This window comes from Pollicipes pollicipes, unplaced genomic scaffold (assembly GCF_011947565.3).
Source record: "Pollicipes pollicipes isolate AB1234 unplaced genomic scaffold, Ppol_2.1 Scaffold_4295;HRSCAF=5057_pilon_pilon_pilon, whole genome shotgun sequence".
NCBI lineage: Eukaryota > Metazoa > Arthropoda > Thecostraca > Pollicipedomorpha > Pollicipedidae > Pollicipes > Pollicipes pollicipes.
In genome coordinates, this window is record NW_023596461.1 from 6,130,132 (window position 1) to 6,147,528 (window position 17,397).

General features: G+C 55.7%; 1 protein-coding gene across 3 annotated transcripts in view; it reads right to left on the reverse strand.

Moving 5' to 3' along the window:
- Positions 1 to 10,775: 10,775 nt before the first annotated feature.
- The window catches only part of aPKC (protein kinase C iota type), an 88,375-nt gene continuing 81,753 nt past the window's right edge, over positions 10,776 to 17,397 (reverse strand). For 2 of the 3 annotated variants that reach the window (XM_037219152.1, XM_037219153.1), the window contains exon 15: positions 10,776 to 11,678. In XM_037219152.1, coding sequence (XP_037075047.1) covers positions 11,591 to 11,678 — 88 coding nt within the window. In that variant the 3' untranslated portion in view covers positions 10,776 to 11,590. The remainder of the gene's footprint in view (positions 11,679 to 17,397) is intronic. The other variant, XM_037219151.1, reaches the window with a different exon arrangement.

Below are 17,397 nucleotides of genomic sequence, written 5' to 3' on the forward strand. Positions count from 1 at the left end.
CTCGGGAGCATGCGACTCCCTCGGCATCCAAAACACGTCGATGACGTCTGGGCCGGCGACCAGGTCACGCCCCCCCCCCCCCCCCTGCACCAACCCAGCGCCCGTGCGACGGCGAGACGTGGTACGGACGTGAGCCCCCCCCCCCCCCCCTCTAGGCTGCTGCACCGTCTTCCGCACTAGGTGCAGACGGCAAGCCGCGGCTCCTCTCGACAAAGAGAGATAGTATCGGATATAAGGAAAACATGATGTTGAATTGGAAACCACCGTCCTGGAGGTGCACGTCTGATATCGACTCTAGTTACTGATAGGGGACGATAGAAATGCATTTCTTGGTAACGCCGGAAATGTGCTCTTCCCAGAGCCCAGATTAGCGAGCCATTTCAGGCAACATCCTCATAGGTGTTGGTGTCAGCGACGTAGTGTCCCAAAATGAATAAGGAGGGGGGGGGGGGGTCTGAGCAGTGAAAAATGACTCAGCCTTCTCCCAAAATGCTTCAAAGAACGGGTGAATCACAGTAATTGGCCACTTGCTCCTCAAAAGTTGGGGAGAGGAGGCTGGAGCCCAAAATGGGAGAAGGCTTGGAGCCTCTCCCTGTACCCACACACTGGAAAGATGTGCCAAAATGAACGATTGCAATTTTTTAGCTCAGTATTGTGCCAACAAGGGGTGGGGCAGTCTTAGTGGGATGAGTTTCCAAGGAATGGAAAACAAATCAGGACTTGGCAACATGGATAGTTTCCTGCCGAGATTTTGGCCTGCGTGCTTCGTCAGGATGGGCGAAGGCCAACAGCTGGGAATCATCAGCGTAAAACGCTCGACTTCCGTGGAGTAAGTAGAAAGGTCTGTCGTTTGCAACGCTTTTGAAGAACTTTGGGCCGGCGAGGGAGCCCTGGAGATCAAGTGAGACAGCGGAAGAAGAGAGACATTAAACAACTCTTCCGTGCTGCTGGTCACCCAGGTAGCCTCTCCAATCACGTGGGGCCAACCACGCAGCCGCTAAACTCACTCGGGGATGGGAAAACCTGTCGAAGGCGCGACTGAAGTCGATAGAACTGATGGCATCGGCATCCTCAGAATCCATTGCCTTCCTCGTTCATTCCAAGAGGCAAGATACATACATGTGTTCAGTGGCACGCCTCAAACGCTTAAAGACGTGCAACTCAAATCCTTGCCTTTGTGCGATAAAAGTTCTACGAATCATTAAGCAGCCACTCCTCTATCTGATAACTAAATGCCCGAAGGATCTCTGTATCTGATATCTGAAGTATCTGATAACTAAATGCCCGAAGGATCTCTGCGCTGATCCGAGGCGTATACAGTAGACCGGATACTGAGCCTCGGGTTTTTCCAGCGGATGTGCTCTTTCGCAGAGCGACAGCAGGTTCTTTAGGCTGGTGGGTGTTTGCTTTTGTGCGGATGACGTACGATTGTTGAATCTGCCTGAAGTTGTTCACCTCGGCTGGCTGATCTTTGGCCATCTTGGTTCGTTTAAAGAGGATTTCTCACCACGCAGCTGCATGAAATAATCCTGGTGCTGCAGTTAATCATTTATTGCAAGCGCTTACCATGTATCATATTGAAACCAGCCCAAAACTGTACCACGGCACGCAATGCGTAGGAAAAGCAGCGCTCCTGCAGAAGCTTTTTTCCTCCTTCTGTCAGGCGGTGCGAGAATTCGGACAAACCAGCCAAAGATTAACGTCGTCTAGCAACGCGCCACAGCGAAAATTTGTCTCGGAAGTAAGCTGGCTGTCCAAGACAGCTTCGAGAACTTGAGCGCCGGCGGAAGGTTTTATCTCTGCTTCGCCGAAATGGCTCTGAAAGTTTTGCACGAGCCCTGTTTTGTGTGAGTGTATGACAACAGCAGCAGCTCTTGTGTGCTTGGTTCCCGATGCCCTGAGCAGCCAGCCCCCGCGCCCTGCTGGCCTGGTGTCTCTGTGCTGCTGCAGACCGTCAGCTGGCCCGGCGACTCCACTGTTCCGGTGGAAACACTCCACCGCGGCCGCACCTTTACACAATCCCGGCGTTACTCAGTGCAATGGCAAGCCATGTGTTAAAAGCCTAAACGGAGCAATGCTCCCAGAATGAAGCCCTGCACTACGCTTCGGGTGATTGGGGTGCTGGGCTGCTCTGGTCGCGATCTGTGAGTTAGTCCCTAAACAGCGGTCGTCTGTCGGTCTGCCCAGCACCGGCCTAGTTTGTTCCAGAGCCGGTAATACTGGACGCTGCCAGAGATTTTGTACGTGGCAGCTGATAAGTCTGTAGTCCATGGCGTTGACGACCTGCGTGACAGCGTTCGGCGACCAGCGGCTTCGGACCGTCCCTGTTGTTGGTGACAGGGGATGCTGCGAGTCTCCACGTATTTCGGAAGCCGCGAGCAGACACTCTCCGCAAGGAGGATCTCCCCTTAAATTTGTGAGCACGTCCGAAAGCAAGCGGGCGATCTCAACAAGCTTTGCGAACGTGGGGAGGTGGACGCTGGCCGGCAGGCGTTAGTTAACCTGTTAGAAGCTGGTTAGTGGGCGGACAGTTGTCAGCTGGCCGTTGTTTGCTTGTTCGACAGCGCAGGCCCATGGCGACAAAATGACGAACATACTCATCTACCAGCTCCCGTGAGACTTGTTCCCTTCTTCGCCGGGTGCGGCACGAATCACAAATGCTCTGCCAAAACTAGCGTCGGACGGTCAGTGTGCTGTCGACGCGGCAGCGGGCAGGCCAGACCCGCACCGGCAGCTGTGCGCACTCTGGCCGCGCTGCGTCAGCAGGGTGGACTGCAGGACGCGGATGAGGTGTGCCTCGACGGCCGGAGAGGAGCCGGGACGGCGCTCCAGTTTTTCCATTAAATCCTTCACCAGAAACGATTAATAAATAACCAGAGACTGCAGTCGTGCATTCTAGGGACGATCGTTCAGTTGAATCGATTTTTTCACGATCCACGCGAAGATATCGCGGATTTACACCAATAGATAAGTTAGGCATACGGTGTTCCAGCTACACTGGAAAAGATGACCTTCAGCGCGCTTTGAAGTACCGATCGAACGGCGCCATCAAGCAAATATTGAGAAAATCCGATGTTTTTAGAGAGAACCCAAGATCACTACAAAGCCAGTATATGTAAGAAATAATGTTAGAAGCCTACGGCAGGTTAAGGATATGAGATATTCCGAATCTGCGCATAGGTGTGTCCAATAGAGAGATGCAAAAATAATAAATGGTTCAAGCTCCCGCATCAACACATCAACACATCAACACATCAACACATCAACACATCAACACATCAACACATCAACACATCAACACATCAACACCCGATACGCGGTACTCCGGGGCTGTACGAGACTCGAATAGCTATGCCGGAAGGTCATCACCCCAACCGAGTATAAGGTTGGAAAATACACAATGCCGAAGAGTACCCGCGCAGGATCAGTGCATAAGTGCTGACTATGCAAAATTGCCACCTCGCCCATTCAACAACAACCTAGAGCACTTCGGAAATTCGGTGCACAGACAGACGAAATGCGTAGCCATGCACCAAACCGCTGTGCACCGCCCCTACCCATGGCATTGATAGCACGACTTGCGATATGTCACTTGTCATGGCGTGACTTTGGTCTTGAGTCATCTTTTTTTCACTAAATGTGATCTAAAAACCAATTTTCTACATTCCACATATCGGTGAAAGTGCTGGCAACAGGACCCACGGCATGACATCATTGTGAGATTTCTTTGCAAAGATAAATCCACGCCGCCTCAGTATTTCTTAACGCTCTAGCAAAACGCACCAACTTTGTCGATTACCTTCTTGAGCACCTTGTTTGTGGCGCAACCAGGGCCGTAGGCAAGGGGATACGAGGGGTCAGGACCCCCAGACCTTCGGACCAACGATAAAGGGCCCAATGGGAAAGCGCAAAGGAATGGCTGGCCGGAAATCGCATGTCAGTCTGGTTCATGAGGCCCACTTCTGAAGCAGGGCAAGGCCAGGGCCCACGAATGACACTGAAGGTCTTTTGTACCGGTCAGGGACCCTGAAAAGGGGCCCCCTGCGTCGGTCATTTCCCCACAGTGTCTAACAGGAGATCCTGCGCCGATAATGGGCCCCGGGACGACCAGAAGCACATTTACTGAACAGTGGCGGGGATGGGAAACCGAATGCCAGAGGGCCTTTTGCGTTCACCGGAGCCCTCCGACAGTGAAACAAGGCATGCCAAATTACAATGAGAAGACCCACAATGTGATGATGGAAGGACCCTGTGTAAGTCAGGGGCACCAGTATGGAGCCCTTTGCCCTATTTCAGGCAGGTACCCAACGGGGCAGGGAGGGGCCCCTGTGGCAATTGTTGGGCCTGCTGCCGTTCAGGGCTCCTTGTGCGTGGTGAAGGCCCTTCGTCATTCTGCGGGCTAAATGCCCCGGCCAGAGGGCTGCCCGCGTCAAGGAGAGGCCCGACGAAGGATGTAAGTCTCTGGGGGCCTCCGAATCAGCCGGGGGCCTCCAGCCCCGCATCGCCAGAGTAGCGGCCGGTACGTGCCTCCGACTGGGAACGGAGAGTCTCTTCAGCATCTGACCGGAAACATGATCGGTCCCTGCGGCCTACCCACGTGCTTCCTGCCCGGGAAAGGTAACATGATTGGGCCCAGTGCCCTACCCATGGGTTTCTGTCCGGGAAAGGTAACATGATCGGTCCCAGTAACCTGTCCACGGGCCCCCTGTCCGGGAACGATAAGATTATCAGCCCAGCGCCCTATCCACGGGCCCCTGTTTGGGAAAGGCAAGATGATCAACCCCGGTGCCACCTGCGGGCATCCTGTCCGGGAACGGCAAGGACAGGTCCCATTAGTGTTCAACGTGGTGGATCAAAAAAGGGCCACGGAACTTGATTAGTATGGCAGCCCTTGCTCGCCTGAGTACGTCCAAAACTGTAAGAATCGATCAGCAAAACCAAAAAAACACAGCTTCTAACACGTGCACCGGTAACCTTTAGCAGTAAAAACGGACGCCGCCGCTGCAACGTGCGGCGTTGGCCGCCGCAGATTACTGCAAGCGGCGGGCGAAACGCGTGCGAGAACGACCATGCTTCGACAAATAACGTCTCCGTTTTTTAAGCAATGCATGCTGTCTAACTGGTAGACTGCTGCCTTTATTTCACCGGTGTTATATTGAGGCTGTTTCTCTGAATACATTCGAATTAAGTATAACACGAAACACTGAGATTCCACAATTATGAAACGTGTTCGTGGTGTTAACGCTAATTCATTGCGAGCATCAATCTGGAAATGGCACAGCTGGATTGTGCGACCTGAACTGCATTTTGTGCGTTCTAATTCCTTCCGTAAAGCGTTTAAGAGCATTATTTTCCGATGCGTGGTCGTTTTTGCCTGCCAGTTTGCCTCTGCCTGGTGTCATCGTTGGGAGGGGTCAATGCAGAGCGGCTCGCGGAGACTGCAACGCGTGATCTAAGCAGTGAGCGCGCATGCAAAATAACGAGTACGTTACATAGCTTTTCTCACTTATCGGCCCTTAAGGATGGATGGATGTCGAGGCTGACATGGTTGGTCATATCAACACCAATTTTGCATCCCGTTTCGACCTACGGGTAGTTTCAACACACAGGTCCCGCGAAGGAAGTGCTTCACATTTGTATATGGTTTTGAAATGAAACAGCCATCTTGAAGATCATTCGGTGCAATTCACAGTCCCGCCCTTCTGATCTGAGATCCGAACCCTCTAGTGTATGCGCTATATACCCGCGAAGATGTGCAGACAATCTCGGTGAGACTATTTCAAGGCTACCTAGGCATCCACGCCGCCATGATGTCACTCAAATCTTGCCATTTTACTGGTCATGTGCCAATCAAGGCTAAGAAAAATGTAACTGTCGAGTCTCTCATGTTTGGCGTTCGTGAGTACGCTTTCCAGATCCGAAGATATAACGGCCGTCAATTAACTTTCAACAAATGTCGTGTAAGGACGATGATGTACTCAAGCAATGTCGTATTGGGGATCATATGAACTAAACGGAGAAACTGTGTTGCTAGAGCGGTCTTTTCCACCGAATATGAGCAGAGCATCCAAGCATTCAACACACCCTGAGAATAATTCCCTTTGAAGGGAATGTTCCACATTTGAAAACATTATAGCAGGCTGTAGATATGATGAAATAAGCTCATTTATAACTAGTAGTACATTTTTGAGCGAAAAAGACCGCTCCAAATAACTCAATTTCTCTGCTTAGTAAATATGCTCCTCCGAACGCCATTGTTTGATTGCGTTATCGCACCTTACACAGCATTGATTGAAAGATAACTGGCGGCCTTTATATCTGGAAATCGTGCTCACGAACGCCAGATATGAACGTCTTCACAATCCCATTTGTCATGGCCTGGATCGCCCATGGCCAAGGGAATGACAGGATTTGACTAATGTCTTGCGTCACGGATGCTGAGCTGACCTTGAAATAGTCTACACGAAACTGCTGCACATCTTTGCGGGTGCGTAGCTCAAAACTGAAGGGATTCAAGCCTTAAGAAGGGCAGGGATGTGCACTGCACCGAATGATCTTCAAGATGGCTTTTTAGTTCAAAACCCCATACAAATGTGGAACACTTCCCTTGACTCATAAATAAGGCATGCAAGGCCTGCTGATGATCTACAAAAAAAATCAATAAAGCCTGCGGGTAGAGTTGAATTTTCTAGTAATTTCTGGTTTGTTTCGTTGAAAAAAGAAAAACAAGCGAACAAGCAAATACATAATGGAGCGCTTTCATAACTGAGTGTGTCATAACCGCTCAGTGTCGCTTTTTCGGGAGAGAGAGGCCTTTTTAACAACAAAGAACTCTTTCGCCAACCTCGGTGTCCCCCCCCCCCTTACCAAGACCTTGCCTGCATCCCTGGGTACACACATATGAAAGGTACACGACAGCGCTGCCACTCAAGACCATCGTCGTTCCGATCATGCAGCGTTGCAGTTCGGCACAGCCCAAAGCTACAAAGAAAGCAGTTCTGATATCACAGATGCGGAGAGCGGCGCGCATCCCTTTTGATCTTCAGCCGTGTGGGCGCGGTGTAGCTCAAGTGCTTCGCCTTTGTGACGTCTGCCCACCCAGCCCTGGGGGCCATTTCTGTTATGAATGTTGGCAGCTGAGAACGCAGCTACTCTGCATCCGGGTGACTGAAATGCTGCATTTAGTATCAGGCCCGTGTAGCGGCACTGATCCGTGTTCGAGTTTGTGTAAATCAGGACGTCTGGTGTCAGGCTTTAACGACGAACTGCATCGGGACGATACAAAATTCAAGCGATGTGCTCTTTTGGATGCATCGCCAATGAAGCATAGATTTTATCACGGTTGGAATATGAGGTATGGTGGATGTGGTAAACGCGGGAATGTGCGCACGCTTTGACATTTGATAGCTGAAGGTTGCTGGGTGCAGCCGCCTTGCCACACTCGCTGTCTCAGCATTCACGCACAACGCCGTTGACAACTCGATACGAACCGAAAACGTCCAGCATGTGGAGAAAGATCATTCTGCAGCAGTTCACCTTGCGGTGGCCCTGCCAAGACCCCCCCCCCCCCCCTCCCCACCCGATCCAGCGCGCCATCGGCGTGATTGGCCGCTTCCGTGACGGACGAGACGGGCGCACGGCGGCTCTCCACGCCGGCGGCGCACCGCCGCGTCGGTCCCTCCTTGCGGCGCGCGCCAGGCGCCCCCTCCGCGGCGCTGCGCCGCCGCCCCAGCTCCGGTCCCGTTCCAGGAAAGCCATACGATCTCCAGCCGACGGCGGCTTAGCCGGCTATTCCGTCTGCGACACTGCAAAGCCGGTGCCGAACGGGTCTCCGGCATGAGAGGTGCTGTAGCGCGGGCTCGTGCCCGCGCCGCGCGTCACGGCACGTCGGCACGTGACGTAACACGCCGTGTAGCATTGATCACCGTGAGTTTTTTGAAGCCGTTGTCTCCATTGACTTCGATCGGGCGCATGCGAACTCCCGCAAGGTCGGTGCAGTGGCTCGAGCAAACGACATACCGATCAGGGAAATCTTCGAGCTCAGTGAAGGCGTGTGTGCAGGATGCTGGGTGTGGCCAGACGGGTGAGAACGCCACTCATCGGCCCCGCGGGCACGCAAGGTGAAGGGTGGGGCACTGGTGCAGAATGCCCGTGGCCGAGGCAGATTGCACCAGGGTGGTTGATCGACCGCAGCTATGGATTGCTGTTTGATAGACCGCAACACTGCAACGCTTCGTGAGTAAGAGATGCCGTCAGCGGCCAAACCGGAAAACCGATCATGCGGCGTTAACTTGTGAGCTCGCCTGATTTGGGGGCATCCTTTAGTGGAACATGACCGCCAAGCCCTTACGATGCGTTGGTCGGATAGATTTATGCCGTTCCTCGGAGACTTTGTGGCTCAACATCATGCCGTGTTTTGTCGCGCTGGTACCTCTTTGGGAGCATCGGCAGTGTGCTGGTTAAGCTGCGCGTCTGGGAAACCAGCGGTCCGATTTCCCGCGGTGCCCGCCCTTCCTGCCCGGCTGAGAGGCAGGCGACGCCATATTAGCCTCCGCAGCTGAGTGCGTCGTGAAGCTCCAGTGGCGTGCACGTCGCGTTGCTCAGTGCATTCTGTGAGAACCGCTCTCGCTGCTTTTCGGAAGTCACGTCATACATACACTGATCTGCTTCAGATTTGTTTGAAAAAAATCCTGTCGCTATTGCCCATTAAAGCATAGCTAATGAAGCGATGTGTTTATTTACGGGTCATTATTAAGCTCACCTCTTATAAGATGCAACGACGTTGTTTGCGTCGTTGGTTCTTTCAATAACACCAGTAACACAGGCGGAGACTTGCATGAAGACAACGGACTTTGACTCCGAGGAGTTAATGATACGGTTAAGCCAGTAACATCCGTGCCTCAAGCGTAGATGAGTTCAGATATCATTACTGTATGCATGGATGCCAGTTTTAATTCCAGCAACGTAAATGAGGGGCTGCCTAGGGAACAAATGCTCTGCTATTAACAATGCCCATACGTGCAATGTGCTTAAGTCACTAAATTTGTCTTGCAGACATCAGGCTATTCGGTGCATTAATTTTGATCACGCTCGTGTTACGAAAATCCTGCTAACATCCCTGTGCAGAATTTTTACAACATGGTTCGTCCCACATTTCGCCGACGTCCTTGTCAGAGTCTGAAGCCGCCCCCTCCCCCCGCCCCCCGCCCCCCTCCACACCAACTTCCACCCAGAGACTACGCCGTCCATTCTCACTGGTATGCTTATCCTCACCACATTCGTTTCTTCATGCTTAAACCCACCCGTCGGTCAGTCGGCATTAAAGGTCCGACTCACGTCCAAGGCCAATGTAAAACAGCATGACATTATTAAAAATAGCCCCGATCCCAGCGTGTCGTGTCGGCGCCAGCAGCTGCTTTTGCGTCTACTCTCGCGTTCCACATTGACGTCGAGGGTCACGCTAAGCATGACCTTCACAATTATTCCCAATTTTTCGGGACGACGTGAACTTTGCGGGACTTTATTACCCCTTCTCATGAACCCAGACAACCATTTGGCGCCCGGGACATGCTGATATGGGCGGAACACGTCTAGAAGCCCCCCCCCCCCCCCCTGCGTGCGGAGTCACCGCATCTTCGAGTGCGGTAACCAGCCAGCCCAAGCGTTAGCTCTGGAGAAGCTGCACGCTGGACCGCACAGAGTTAGTCACCTGGGAAGACGCGGAGAGGAAGAGAGCTCCTCACGAGAAACGGACCCGCGAAACGAGACGGCGCGTCGTCCGCCGGGAGTGGTGATCAGTGTTTCCAGTAAATCTGTCCAGTCGTGACGCTTGCCTGTGCGCCGCAGGGGTGCGGAGATGTTTGCTTCGCCGTCGCAACACGAGTAGGATCAATTTAAATCAATGCATACAAACGCGCATACAAAAACGTGCATACAAAGTCGCATGCACACAAACTGACAAATAAACTGGCCATTAAGTGTGTTACGGCATCAAATTTCCGCCGAAAATGCTGTAAAACAGTTATACCAATGACAAGCGTGGAGTCAAAAGTGAAGAGGCATCACTTCAAAACAGCCATGAAAGACAAAGCTGTGCTACTTTCTGATGACTTTGCGATACTCGTAAATTTGGCGAGTTTACCAACGCTTCCGAGAACAGCTCTGGGCCGATTAGGCGCCGGTAGCCGACATCGCGGCACTGTGTCAAGCCACTCCGCCATCACTGTCCGTGACATCGGCATGCATGTCAACCGGTCATCCGGCGTGATGTCAGACAAAACTCTGGAATGAAGCAACGGGGCGTGACGCAAGCATGTCCGACCGATCACCAGCTTTATTTGACCACTTATTCGGCTGTTGTCCGGTTATTTTATTTTCATTTTTAGTTCAGACCGCCACATAAACCTGATGCAAGCTTTCGAACATCGCCCACGCCATGCTGTGAACCGGACGTAAAGAGTCGGTTGACATTTTGTTTTCGAGGCCCCATTCTGACGAACATCTGAATGCGGCGGGAACGTCATGTGGCATCCCTCGTTCATTGTTCTCGCCTCGATGACTCATATGTTCCGCGATATTCCCTACGTCCGCAGCCCCCCTGATCCAAAGACGCGGGCTGTCTCGTACAACAGCCAGCAGCGTCTCCTGCAGGGCGCAAACATCGAAGGAAAAGGGATGGCCCGGCGACAACCCTAACCCAGGCATTCAGAGCAAAGTACGGCTTTCGCCGCTGCCAAACGCCTCGTCGGTATTTCCCTAAAACAAAGGAGGTTCATAAAAGATTTATTGATAACCTTCCCCGGGGTGGCAGCGTGACGTTCGTCGGCGATGCCACACTAGCCGAAATTTGAGACACTCGTGCACACGACGCGCTCCCAAGTCGTGCACGCGTGCCCTCTCGCCGGGATCGGACACCGCACTGCGGGGATGTATGGACTAAGTAGAAATCTGCGGGCAAAAAAGCCCGGCACAAAAGTGCCCCGCTGTCGTGTTCGCAGCGCGCGATGCCACAAGCCCAGGTAAAAACGCTTTAGTCTAAGAGCTGCTATGATAAATAGAGGATCGATTCGGTGAGACGATTGCTCGCACTTACGCATAGTTAGTGAGAATGCAACTATTCAGAAGAATCACTTAACTGAACTTAACTAATACGCCCACATAATGGAATGGTACGAAGTCGCACTTCTGGTAGCTGCTGCCTTATAGATCGGCCATTTGATCGCGTCATCGAGGAACTGATCCACCCCGCAGCCGCCTCTATCCAATATGGAACAGTGTACAACAGAGACAGACACCGTTGGCGACGACAGTCGGTCACAGACCAGCTAAAACGAGGCATCGGCCCTAAATCACGAGCGTCGCTGAAGTCCAGCGACGCTCCACGTAAACACCGGCGACCCCCACGCTCCGAGTCGCTGAGGAGCCGGCTGGATGTGACGGCGTCTGGCCGCTCCAGAGGCGGCGCCGCCGGAGCTCGGAGCTGCTGCTGCCGGCCGCCACCTCCGCCGACCGAGCCTTGGCCGAGCCGGACCGGGCCGACACCGGAGCCGGCACCGGCACCGGAGCTGGCCGCCGCCGGCGCCGGCGCCGGCTAGACGCAGTCCTCGAGCGACATCAGCAGTGGGTTCACGTACTCGAAGCCCTCGAACTCGCTCTGGTCGATCTTCTCTATCACCTTCCTGCGGACGGGAGGGCGCGCGCCGGTCAGCAGTCAGCGGTCGGCGGTCAGCGCGCGGCTCCGGTGGCGGCGCCGCCGCTGAGCCGGCGCCGCGGCGGCCTTGACAGCGCGGGCGTGACCCCGGCCGCCCAGACGCCGGCACCGGCGCCGCGCCGTGCCTCCCGCCACCGGCGGGCCTATATGGGCACGGGCTGCAGGAGCTGGCGGGCCGCGCGAGACGCCGGTCATCCGCAGGCAGCGAAGCCGGACAGCAGCGACAGCGGCGCGGCGGTCCGAGAGTCAGGCTACAGCTGGCGTTTGGAATGATGTGGGGGTTTTTGGTAAACGTGGGCGGTGAAGACGTCTTTCTTTGCGGATTTGACATAGAGCGCCTGGTTTGGCAAGCCAGATGGTGTGGGCAGTTGAATGCACGTTGTCTGAGAAATGAAAGATATGGCGTTTGGGTAGTTTCCGCAGAATCCACGTGGCAAGAGGGGTGTCGGAAACGTCTTTAGTCCAGTGTCATGTGCCATGACAAAACAACAGTCGTCCACACCAAACCTGCCAAACTTTTTGATCTGCAATCCTTCTGCACCGTCGCAATAAACGGGGCTGCACAATGCTCCCTTCAATACAGGGATCAGTACTACTCCAATCGTCAGTGCACACGGCCAGTCCGGTTTTCAATAGATAAAATCATAGCGGTTGTCCACAAACCGATAACGTGCTAAACAGCAATGTACCAAAACATCGCTGTTTGACATCAGTAGCATTAACATACATCAATGGAGAAGAGAGGTCCAAAACCGGCACGCGACAGAACACAACTTTCACGAAGTGCATAAAAACAGACGTGCCCGTCATGCTGAATACGTCGCAGATCAACGACCCAGCCAGACTACAAGAGCACATTAACAGAGGAGGTCGCTGACACAGGCACACGGAAGGCTATGACCGGCCATGCACCCGTCCTGCAAAAAAGCCACGACCAGGCGCCGACCAACAAAAACGCCAATGGCCAGCAACGAAAAAACAGCAGAAGAGGGAGCAAAAACGACCGTCATGAGAGCAAAGCCCTGGCCGACATGCTCAGCTGGGACAAAAAAGCCGGCGGGATGCGGAACACGCGTCGCTTTCAGCGGCCCGCGAGCGTCCGCCGATGCAGGGGGAGGGCTGCCGCCCCTCGGAGCCGCCCTCCCTTCGCCCGGCCCGCCCCGCCACCTGCGCCCAAGGTCAGGTCAGCGTGGCCGTGAGGCGACAGCCCCACAAAAACACCGACGCAAAAACGCACGTCCACCGCAAAAACTCAAACAAAAACCGCACAGGTAAAAAATCAGCAGTGCCGGGGGCGGCCAGACGCGACAAAAACCCGGGCAAAAACCGGAACAAAAACTAGGGCAAAAAGCGTCGCGCCGGCCTCGCCCGTCCATGATTAACGAACGCAGCGAGGGTGGGGGACGCCAACAAAAAAAATCGATTACAACCGACGAGCAAAAACGACGGGAACAGATGGCGTTGCCCTTTTGTTTGGACAGGCACGTCGGGCGCGTCGGCTGTGGTGTCCGATGACCGCCGACAGGAAGTCCATGGAGGGGATGGGAGGGGGGGAGAGAGAAAGAGGAAGGGGAGAGAGGCGAGAGAGAGGGGGAGAGGGGGCGGTAGGGCGGGTGAAGGGCGGAAGACACGGTCAGCGAGACAGAATGACACCGACGCCAACCGGCCGCGATGAGGCTGATTGGGAACGCCACCCGGTCCACAGCTGCCGTCTCCGTCTTACTCGACAATTACCAGTCATGACATTCGCCGATCGCCCACTGCAGTTGCATCAGCAATCACCGCCAGCGATCCAAACCAGCCACGGCCGCCGGTGACAGTCCCGCCCATCGCGGCGAGCCGTCAGAGCGTCCGGAGAGGACCGGACCGGCCGAGATCGGCGCTCGCTGCGTGTCATCCCCGGCGACTAAGCCCTGCCGCGATGCTATCGTCCGGCAGCGGCGCACAGTTCGGCGCAGCACACGGCCGTGGAGCCGGACCCTACGGCCGCCTCCAGAAACCGAGAAGGCTGCCGACCGCGCCGAAAAATTCGGGCCGCGCGCGGATTTGCAGCGCCGGTTGCATCAGCCGGCAGGGCGGGCGGCCGGGCGGCCGGCCGGTTCGGCTCGCCGACCGTCGGCATCAGCTTGTCGCCGGCAGAACTGCGGGCCCGATGAACACAGCCAGCGGACGGCGCGCTGCCCGGCCCCTGACACGCACGCGCCACCAGACACAACAGGCGGCCGCTTTCACGAGCCCGGTCACTGCGGAACATGTTGGTGGTCCGAGGTCCGGGACAGCGGCGTCGGTCGGGCAGCCCAGGCACGCCGGCGGCATTGGAAGAGGTGCACTGTCGCCAGCATGCAGTGACGTCAGTGAAGACCTTCCACTGTGGTGGGACGACTCTGATCGTCGCTCAATCTAACCGATCCGATCAACCGATCGCAACAAAACCAACGGTATCGCGTTACGGTTCCCACGTGCACCAAAAATTTGAAGCCGATGCGTACAATTCAAGGGCAAAACAAATCGTGACAAAAAAACGCGACCACTATTCCTTCTATCCTGAATAAAAAAGGAAACGGATGAGGTATGTCATTCAAGTGAGGCGCTACTAGTGTCCTGGGCAGCGGAGGACAGAGGGCAGACTGTGCGCGGCGAACGGCGGTGCGGCGCCGGCTGATCCGGCGGGCTCCTCAGTCGGCCGCGCTGCCCTTCGCGGCCTACGGTCCAACACCGAAGGTCGCGCCGGGCCGCGCCGCCGCGCCGCCGAAGCCGGCGCGGGGGACGGGTCCCCACCGGCGGCCGCCGCGGGCTCAGTGCAGCGGGCGGGAACGGGGAACGAGGAACGAGGAAAGAACGAACGGGAACGAGGAACGCCAGGGCGGCAGACGTCAAGCATCAAGCGAACGGGAGACACCGCTGCGTTCCTTTTGTGAGAGTGTGTCATGACAGCCGGACGAACGGGCGCGATCCCTGAACACCTGAACCTGCGAACCCCCGCGGTCAGAGCGTTAGGATCACCAGGCCACCGACAGAGCGGTGCGTAAGTGCCGTCCAGAGCCGGCTGCGTCCGCATCAGCGTCGGCTGCTAGCCGGCACATCCGGTCCGCTGCGTCGATGCCGCAGCGCTAATCCACGGCAAAGCTAATTGAAATCGGTTGTCAAGGACGCCGTAAGTTGTAACATAAACCGGGCTTTAGCCCCAGCCGTCGACAAGCGGCGTTCCCCCGTGAACGTTGGTACTCACCGACAACAGAAGCCGGAGCTCCACCAACTCTGCTTACGATCCGCTGTGGAGCTCGTGCCCAGCACGCGGCGCAAGGTAAGGCTCAAAGCGTTCCGAATCGGTGCCAAGTGGCCAACGTAAAACATCGCCCTCCCCGCCGTCGCGACGGGAGGGGAGACGCCGGCCGGTGCCGGCGCCGGCGCCGCCGTGGGAGCAGGACCTCGTCAGCGGTCGGCGCGAGCGACGGAGCCGTCAGCGGGCGCTCTCGGCGGCGAGGACACGCTCGTCAGCCGGCGACAAAGGCCGATCGGTCACGGCCGCGACGCCACCCCAGTTCTCACGCGTCGAGCTGGAGACGGACGTGCCGCGCGCCGGCGGACGGACGCCGGGGGCGCGCGCCTCCCGAGCTAGGGGGGCGCACAACAGCGCCGGTGCCGGCCTTGCTCGCGCACCGTCCGCCGAAGACGCGGCCGACGGATCTGATGTGGCGGAAAAAGGAGACAAAAACTCGCCGGCCTTCGCAGGCTTAGCGTCTTACGCCCATCCACCTTTTTTTAAGACTCGTTGTGACAGGCGAACACGATCGGAGCAGCGAAACAGGACGCGGTCCCCAACCTGCTCAGCCCACTTGGGACGGGCCGGAGAGGCGCCACTGGGTTCCCACCGCCGGCTGTCGTCGCGGCTCGACGAGAATCGCAGTCGCGAGCTGAGCAGTCACGTCCCCGACGGCCGATCGTGGGAGGCGGCAAGACCACGTGGCGGAGGGCGTCGACAGCAGGCCGGAGCCGGCGTTCCCGCCGCGGATCGGGCGCCACGACACGTCCGGCACCTTTCCAGCAGCGTGCCCATGAAAGGAGTTAACGACGCATGTGTTTCTTATCGCGGCTAGTGCTGCAATCTCATGCTTCGATTAACCCAGAAAGCGGTTAACGTCAGGGTCTGGCCACGACCTGCAAACTCGCGCCCCCTCACACTCCAGCCATGCCACGCCATGTCCCCAGCCTGCGCCCCACAGATGGTCGGGCGCCGCCCGGTGGCGCGGCTGGCACTCGGCTCGGCGAGGGCTCAGCCCGCCCGGCGGCGTTTGCCTCCAACAGAGCTCCAACGGAAAGAAACGCCTGTCAGTCCGGTGCTCGAGCGCCACCGAGGACCGCCGCTGGCGTCGCCCGAGGCGGCGGCAGACACGGCGCGGCCGGCCGCATTCTGCCGGCGGGCGGACGTCCTTTGTGCGCGGCGGCGCGGTGGGACGGCTCCTTTCAGCGCGGCACCCCCGGTCCGCCCCGCTCCGTAAAGACGGCTGTGGATATCACACGAGGCCCGCCGTTTCCAAACTGGACGCGCCATCCGGGCGGGTACGCACGCCGAGCGGTGTCCAGCTGACACGCCGCTGGACCGCCGGCCGGACCGCCACCGCCGGCGCCCACCAGCCGGAGGCCGGGGCGCAGAGGGCGCCGGCGGCGTGCAAACCCCGGCTACACGGACTCGGCAACGACGGCTGCATGGGAGCCTGGGATCAGGGACGGAAATGTTCACCGGTGTTCACACATCAACCAAACAGCCTTCCGGACTATCTCCGCCATCGGGACCCCGGGCTTACATACCAGGTAAAACTACTGTTGCCTATGCGCGTTCCGGTGCTGGCCAGTGACATCGCATTAACTACTCGCATACACCCGAATGTGCTGCCAAACATTTGGTTCTTTTCAGTGCACCGTTAAAGTGGTTTTAAGTTAAATGTCCATGCCCGGCCCACGCACGCTTGCACAGAACTCAAAGGGAATGATCCAAATTTGAAAATATTGAAGTAGACATAAAATACGACGAAAGAAACCCGCTTATGAAAGAGGCTCACTTAGTATGCTTGTAAGTGAAAAAGACTGCTCTCGACAACACAATTACTCTATTAACTAAACGTGCTCCTTAATCGCCATTGCTTGACCGTGTCATCGTACCTTACATTACAACGATTGAAAGCCAATTGACGGCCGCTATAGTTGGAAATTGTGCTCACGAACACCCGATATGAACGAATAGACAGTTGTACGCTTCTTGGTCATTATCACCACTTTGAAAATGGACTGGCAGGATTTGAATGACGTCGTTATGCCGTAATGGATGCCTGGGTGGCCTTGAAAGTCTGCGCGAAAAGTTTACACATCTTCACGGGCGTGTAACTCAGAAACTAAGGGGGTTAAGGTCCTGAGAAGGGCATGGCTGTGAACTACGCCAAATTATCTTGAAGGTCGCTATTTCAGCTAAAAAACCCATACACATGTGGAACACGCTCTTTAACAAATAATGAACCTTCAAATTAAACACTTGTAACAGCATCTGTACATTAACTATTTCTCATTGAGACTTATTTCTATGATTCCTATTTGCATATCTCAGTGTATGTTTTTCACTTCATTTCTACATTCGTCAATGCCTTACACTGAATGAGGCTTCGCTAGCCATGGCTGTCGCGCCTCTCACGGTA